The following is an 8016-nucleotide window of genomic DNA, read 5'->3' as shown; positions in this document are numbered from 1 at the left end:
AGTCCTGTGGCTGTTTGATGTGAGTCCCACTGATCCACACAAGCTGCATCAACTCCCAGAGAAAGCCCTCATCCAGCCCTGGACACCAGGATTACTGCCCTGTGACTCTGGACCTCTGAGCTATTCAGCGTTTTCAGAAACTCTCCAACACACTTCAGCAGGAGGAAATGGAAAGTATGTGGAGTGTGTTTTATATTTTCACAGAAATCACACTTGAAAGACGACCTGCAGTTAGAATAACTCCACACACACAGCTGCACGGCCTCTATTGGACACAGCCATGAATAGATCCCAGCGTGATAAAAGCCGGGAGCAGGTGAGCGCACCTGAAGTATGAGCTGAAAGCTGCTCGACCAGTCCGACTGACTCGACCGGGAGGAATCACGCCCAGCGATCCGACGCCCTGCCGTGTCGCCCGAGCTCCGAGCCTTCACAGAGAAACACCGGGAGAGGAGATTTCAGCTCAGCAGGGATTCCAGGAGCTTCCGCCAGGTACCCAGGACGCCGTCTCCACAGCTCCAGGCGCACCCGTAGGTTTGTGATCATGTGCAGGCTTCACTCTGCTGATCATCTGATCAGCAGACCCAGAGAACGTAGAGTCGCAGTGACAGCATGGATCACCAGCAAGCTGCTAACGATACCTCCCAAATTCATCAAGTGACTGTTTTACAATGGACACAACTGCTGATGACAGAGAGCTGTGCTGAGCCGGGGTGCTCAGGAGCACTCGCTGTGTTTTGGTAATTAGAAAAAGAAAAAAAACTCCTTTATGATGTGTGGAAGATAAATGGTTTAATTAGGGCTCTGTTAGAGATAAAACCCCACCCAGAAGTAATTCCTACATGTTTGAGCAGGTCAACAGTACAGAGCATTTCTTTTGTTTTTCATTGTTTGACTATCAAACATGACAAGATATTTAATCATGACATTAGATTACTCTGCAGAAGAGCAGGAAGTGACAACACCGCCATGGAGAGTCAGGAGTTTCAGTGCTTCAAATTAATAAACTGTTGACATTAAATTGTGCAAATTGTCTTTTTAGGACTTAACGCATTTATTGATATTCACTTACAACGAAAACACGGCACAATGAACGTTCATAGTTACTTCTAGGATTACAGCTGTGCCCAGATTCTTTGAAAGAGAATGAAAACAGTCTTTCATTACACTCGGACTGTTTGTTGGAACACTGACGATATGCTGAAGCTTTGGACGCCGCTGCTGAACAGAATCACATTAAAAACAGAAAAGCTTCTGAGATGATCTGGAACTCAGACCAGAAACAGAAGAACACTGCAGGAAGATCCACGTCCAGGTGGAGTCTGGGTGGCTGCAGCTGAGGTGGCGCTTCACCCCACACCATCTTATTCTGTCCATCATCCTCAGCCGTGTGTTTTCTTGTGTCCTGTGCACGTTCTCAGGATGGGCTCAAACCACAGCAGCGGCAAACACCACTGTAACCAGTACCTGAACGGGCAGGGTCCGCCGTCTCTGCTCCAGCAAGGTGCTCCAGATGTCCTGTCGGTGCTGTCCAGGCCTGACTGATGGACGTCCTCACCACTGGTTTCCTTTGTGTGGTAGCTACTGAGCAGGTGAGCGGAAAGTACAGCCTGAACGACTGTCAGCCTCCGGGCCAGATGACCTGGGTGATCCTGCACAAGGACCTGCCGGGGTTCCCCAGGGACGACACCGTCCAGATCAGCTTCGTGTTCCCAGACGGGATGCAGACTGTGAGTACGACTCCCGCTCACGCTGAAGACGGCAGTTTGAGGAACTCACTGAAGTCTTAGTCCACGAGCAGAGACACGGGCGGTGGCAGGGAGTCGGAGTGGGACAAACACACCTGTGCCCTGTGGGTCTAGCAGGAACCCACAGGGCACAGGAGGCTACGTCCACTCAGGAGGGACGGAGCTGGACGGACACTGGCTGATAGAAGACAAGGTGAGGCAGACAGACCAGGTGGAACTAACGACACAGGACAGAAACCAGGGTGGGCCTGGACAGCAGGAGGATAGGAGACAGACACAGCCACCAGGAAAAGGACTGGACACTGACGTTAGCTGTGGTTTGAATGAAACCCAACGGTCCTGGTCCGGTTCAAACCCTGAATCTGTGAAGAACATTTCCTCTGATAGGAGCTGGCATTTATTATTCTACTGCTGGAACTGACAGTCCGGTGGACAGTCTGATGGACAGTCTGATGGACGGTCCAGTGGACAGTCCGGTGGACAGTCTAGTGGACGGTCCGGTGGACAGTCCGATGGACAGTCTGATGGACAGTCCGGTGGACTGTCCAGTGGACAGTCCGGTGGACAGTCTGATGGACAGTCTGATGGACGGTCCAGTGGACAGTCCGGTGGACAGTCTGATGGACAGTCCAGTGGACAGTCCAGTGGACAGTCCGGTGGACAGTCTAGTGGACAGTCTGATGGACGGTCCAGTGGACAGTCCGGTGGACAGTCTGATGGACAGTCCAGTGGACAGTCTGATGGACAGTCCAGTGGACGGTCCAGTGGACAGTCCGGTGGACAGTCTGATGGACAGTCCAGTGGACAGTCTGACTTTGACGGTTTCCTAGAGAACAGCTTCTGTCCGTCTTGGCCGGACTCAGTGTGAGGTCTTGGTGATCTGGACTTGTTCCTCGGGCGTTGGACTCGAGCCCTGAGGTCCAGTGATAGAAGGATCCATGTTAACTGTCCTGCAGAGTCCAGACCTCAGACCTTCAGGGCAGGACTGTGAGCCCGGCTCAGACCTCCCTCCTGGTCCAGGATTCCCACAGCTCTGCTCAGGCTGGTGAAAAGCCTCCTGGAAGAGTTCAGCTCTTCTAGCCTGGCCGGCACCAGATCTAATCTAGTATCTTAAGAGTGGGAAGTCACTCATGTCCATGTACAGTGGATATACACAGTCGAGATTTGTGAGAATGTGATTGGTTCATTCTGAACTCTGCCACATTCCCAGTTATTAAAGGGTGTGCACATTTAGGCAACACATTATCTCAGTTTTTACTTTTACTTCACCTCACTGAGATTTGTTTTTTCAGTTGCATTGTACAGGTCATAGGTCACATTGAAGGTGGAAGGTTGTGAAATTATTTGTCTTGCTGTCATTTTTTCACATCACTAAAACCTGGCATTTCTACAGGGGTGTGTAGACTTTTTAAATCCACTGTGTGTGAAGGCAGGTGCACAGATACCTTTGTCAGTGTGTTGTACTGACAGCTATAGCTGGCATGTGAAGAATGACCAGAATTCCAAATGAACGTCTCCATCGAGCTAACGAAGAGTTTTTTTGTTAACTTTCTACGTACTTCACTTTGAACAGCGGCAGTGCAAAGAGGACCCAAAGTCCTGCGTTCAGCTACAAACCCGTCGGACTGGAGGGGGACACCGACACTGTGGTTTCAGACGAACCAAAAGATGCCAACAAGACCAGCCAGTGTTCTGAAAGAAGCTTTTCTCCTACAGGACAAGCACCCCCACCCCGGCCAGCCCTTCTCCGGGCGGAGGCTCTCCGCTTACCTGCCAGACAATCCCGAGGGCCGGAAGGTCCTGAAGCTGCTGGACAAGGCCTTCAGCCGGCAGCTGCTCTTCACCGTCGCCACCGGCGAGGACGGACAAGACGCCGTCACCACCAAGACCATCCCTCTGAAGACAGAGGCCGAGAGGGGGAGCGCCGGGTGAGGACAGCACTCACACACACACACACACACACACACACACACAGTCCTGTTAACAGATATCCTGAGTACAGCAGGCAGGGACAGAGGGAGGGCGGTGCAGTGGTGCAGTGGTTAGCTCTCTCACCTCACAGCAGGTGGAGCACAGGACCATCAGACAGGAAAGACGGAGGAGATGAAATGAATGGGTGAGAAGAAAGATGAATTATGGGTGAAAGTTCATCCAATCCAGTTATAACCGGCAGTGACTGCAGAGTGAAGTAAGTTAAAGGTTTATCTAGAAAACGTCTGGAGTGACTGGTTAAAAACTCTGGAGTGATGAGTTTAAATACTGGAATGATCTGAGAGAGGACTGTTGAATCACCAGAGTGAGCGGTTAAGACACTGCTGAGAGGATTACCCCCAAATTCCACCTCTTCCGGGTCCGCTCCGGTCCGCTCCGGTCCGCTCCGGTCCGCTCCAGTCCGCTCCGGTCCGCTCTGCTCCGGTCCAGTCCGCTCTGCTCCGGTCCGCTCCGGTCCGCTCCGGTCCGCTCCGGTCCGCTCTGCTCCGGTCCGCTCCGACCCCCGCAGCAAATACGTTGCTATTTTAATGACAGTAGCCTCCGTTCCACCACGTTCGGCTCCGTCTGGATCCGCCCCGCTCTGCTCCGTCAGTCCAAAATAGAGCCAAGGTCTATTTTTCTGTCCGGTCCGGTCCGTCCAGGTCTCCGCACGCATAAATTTCCACAGTTCAGATGCACCAGACAGGAAAGAGAACTCCAACAACCTCCGGCTTTATACAAAATACAATCATTTTGTCTTTATTAAAGACTTTAACATGTTTAAAGACATTTTATTTGTCCTCACATCAATTTTCAGATATATCAGGAATAGACATCCCATACTGATTAAAATATACACTTTAAAAAGCCGTACAAGCAAAAACTAGAACACACTTTCAAGTTTTATATGACAAACTTCTATTTTGCCTGTAATCAAGCTACAGTCCAACGTTTCTGACGTCCAGTCCAACGTTACACAGCTGCATATATGGCCCATTGTAGGCTGTTGCTCATATATTTCCTGTTTTCTACAAAATACATATTCAGGACCATGTATGCATTTTATTCTGAAAGGCCTGAATCTGCTCCTCACACTGCTCTGCTTCTCTGGCCGGCGGAACAGAGGTGCAGCCGAGCGATCCGGAGCGATCCGGAGCGATCCGGAGCGATCCGGAGCGATCCTGAGCGATCCGGAGCGATCCGGAGCGATCCGGAGCTGTGGGTTCTGATAATACGGAGCAGAGCGGAGCAGACACGGAAGATGTGGAATTCCTCTGTTAGGGTTCACTGATCCCAGCAGACGAAAACTGACTAACAGATTTGGTTTATTTTACTGTTTGATCAGCAGGTAAAGGAGAGTGTGTGTGTGTGTGTGTCAGCTCTCATTCAGTGGTCTTCCCACAGAGCGAGCAAATGTCATCCATCATCCATCCATCCATCATCCATCCATCATCCATCCATCCATCCATCCATCCATTCATTATCCATTCATGTGTCCATCCATCCATCTAGCTGGCCATTCACAAATTCATCCATCCATTAATTCATACATGAATGGATGGCTGGTTATAAACCAGGACGAGAACCTAAATGTAACCCCGGATGTTCCCGCTGCGTTTCTCTGCCTTTGATCTTGAGCCGTTTTGATTCTTTGTCAGTGGATAAACGATGGTCAGAGGCTCTCCAGAGTTTCTTGCTCACTGCTCATAAAGTCAGTGAACTAACTTGAGAAGGTCCACCAGGAGGCGTTAAAGGTTACACACTAAATGTTTTTTTGTGAAATGTGTGATATCCAGTGTCCTTTCTTCTTCCGTGGTGCATTCTTCTCTTCATGTGACGGGCTGAGAACCTTTGTGTGTTTTCTGTTTGAAGCGACAGTTATCCAGACTCGGACTACCTGAAGACTGTCAGGAGGCTGCTGAGGGATGCAGGTGTTCAATAACATGAAACACACTGCTGGATGAACACAGGAAGACTCACACGTCAAGCTGTTGATGAATAAGTGTTACTGTTCACTCTTTTCCAGGGTTCTGTACATTGTATTTAATATAAGATTATTTGCTCTTTGAGTTTTCATGAAATGTCTGATGTTCTGTGTGGAAGTGAACGTTCTGTAGAACTGTTTGTTGATGCTTTGGCCATTAAATCCATCACTGATGATCGTTTGTGAACCCTGCAGTTCATATATCATGTTTGTAAATGAAGTGACGGGATGCAGCGTTGGAGACATCCTCATTTCCCTTTACCTCCAAAAACATCATCAAACCACCAAACCCTGCTGGAGTGTGAGAACCACGCCGGGTTCCTGTCTGGAAGCTAAACACCAACGGGTTAAATTCTCCCTCACTTCTGTTCAGGTCCTGCTTACATGGCAGGAACGTCAACAGAAACCACAAAACTTTGTCTGTTTGCACGACAACAACAATCGGCGTCACTGAAAACACATTTTTTTGAAGATTGTTCCAAGTGGAACAGGAAAAAAAACCAAAAAACTTTCATTGTGTTAAAGGGGGGGAAATGAAACTTCTGGAAACCCTGGGACTCTGGTCCTGGTCCTGGTCCGATTCTTTCTCCTGATACTGATCCTGATCCTGCTCATCCGGCTAGTCCTGGTCCTCCTCCTGGTCCTGGTCCTGGTCTTGGTACTGTTCCTGCACTCCCCACTCCATCTGGACGGTTGTTGTTCACAGGCTCAGTGGTTTCAGTGTACCGGTCCTCTGAAAGCTGAAGCCCACATCCCACGTTCGTCATTTCCACCAATAAGACAATATGTACAGGAAGCGAACTCTGGGGGGGCCAGGGGGGTCTCAGCCCCCTTCATGAGACATAAGCTGTCCTGAAAACATGATTTGTGAAATTTTAGGGGGCCCTAAATACTGGCAAAATGCTGTTTCCCCCGTGTATTTCCTTTATTATTATTACTTTTGTATGATCATAACCATGGATCATGTGCAGAATGAGGCCAATTTTAATGTATGATTTACGCATCACTATATCACTGTAATAAAGATGCCGGCCTGCATGCAGTACTTGTCCTCACCACTGTGTGTGTGTCTGTGTGTATCATTTTCCTGCAGGATGTGCCTTGTGGGACCTTCTTCTGGTCCTATTGAGGGAAAACAGCGTTTTCGTGGCCATGTTGTTGTTACTGAAAAAAGTAAAAGTGCAAAAACATTTCTTTAAGGTTAGGCATTGTTGTGGTGTGGGTTAGGGTTCGGGTTTGGGTTTGGGTTAGGAGTTAGACATGAATGGGAGTCAATGGAAGGTCCCCACAAGGATAGAAATACGAACCTGTGTGTGTGTGTTGGGGGAGCAAAGACTTGGTATTTTAAGCTATTATAAATCATATTTGATGAATTGTAAAATTATTTATGTAACACGCACATTTTGAATGGAATCGGCAGACTTCAAATGAGCCATTTTAATTGCAATTAAAATGGCTATATATACATACATATATATATATGTATATATATTGTTACATATATATGACAGCTGGGCAACGATTGTGAACATGAAATATTGTTTTATATACATACATATATATATATATATATATATATATATATATATATATATATATATATATGTATAGCTTGAAGGAGACAAACACAATACCACCAGGTTGGCGAGAACACAGTGTTTTATATATATATATATATATATATATATATATATATATATATATATATATATATATATATATATATATATATATATATATATATATATATTAATGCTGGGCAACGATTAAATTTTTTAGTCGCGATTAATCGCATAATCTTTCTGTGTGTGTGTATGTGTGTGTGTGTGTGTGTGTATGTGTGTGTGTGTGTGTGTGTGTGTGTGTGTGTGTGTGTGTGTGTGTGTGTACTTTTTTGTTTTACTCAAGGTCTTCTTTATTGGAAATGAACAGTATTGGGAAAAGAGAGACGAGTTGAACAACAATAGCTCATTTTTTAACCCGGTGATACCAGTCCTGCGGTCAGCAGACGGCTCTCTGACCATGTGAGTGGTGGAGCAGTGAAGCTGAGCAGACAGCATCAGAGGTTTTTTAAACATGCTCCTTGTGAAAGAAACAATCCGCGGTTATCTCAGACCCTCACCACACTGTTTGCATTGCAGCAATTACTGGCATTTTGGAAAAGCAACACCTGTAAAGTGACAGATGTGCAGCGAGCACAGATGTTCTCCAGATGCAGGTCCTGTGGTGTGAGCCGAGCTCTCCACACATCCCTTCATCATGAGACCAGCTCACTGGGGAATAAGACCTGCTCAGGACCAAAGAACTCCTTCT

The 8016-nt window shown here is 47.5% G+C and overlaps 1 protein-coding gene across 1 annotated transcript; it reads left to right on the top strand.

Moving 5' to 3' along the window:
- The first annotated feature begins 386 nt into the window (after window positions 1-386).
- Window positions 387-6745, top strand: LOC115394803 (E3 ubiquitin-protein ligase DTX3L-like). The gene is made up of 5 exons (XM_030100145.1): window positions 387-530; window positions 1422-1504; window positions 1582-1730; window positions 3465-3676; window positions 5592-6745. The coding sequence occupies exons 2-5, from the start codon at window positions 1423-1425 to the stop codon at window positions 5659-5661; spliced, it is 513 nt and encodes a 170-aa protein (XP_029956005.1). The 5' UTR covers window positions 387-530; window position 1422; the 3' UTR covers window positions 5662-6745.
- Window positions 6746-8016: the final 1271 nt, after the last annotated feature.

Source organism: Salarias fasciatus, chromosome 9, assembly GCF_902148845.1.
Source record: "Salarias fasciatus chromosome 9, fSalaFa1.1, whole genome shotgun sequence".
NCBI classification, from domain to species: Eukaryota; Metazoa; Chordata; class Actinopteri; order Blenniiformes; family Blenniidae; genus Salarias; species Salarias fasciatus.
The sequence above is the reverse complement of the archived record's forward strand: the minus strand, read 5'-3'. Positions and strand labels throughout refer to the sequence as shown.

What these genes read in the sequence shown, in the direction of transcription:
- LOC115394803 (XM_030100145.1), top strand. Translation starts at nt 1,423, where the DNA reads ATGGGCTCAAACCACAGCAGCGGCAAACACCACTGTAACCAGTACCTG. An exon ending in GCCGTCTCTGCTCCAGCAAG is followed by an intron (nt 1,505 to 1,581) that starts GTGCTCCAGATG and finishes TTTGTGTGGTAG; the next exon opens with CTACTGAGCAGGTGAGCGGA. An exon ending in GCCGAGAGGGGGAGCGCCGG is followed by an intron (nt 3,677 to 5,591) that starts GTGAGGACAGCA and finishes TTCTGTTTGAAG; the next exon opens with CGACAGTTATCCAGACTCGG.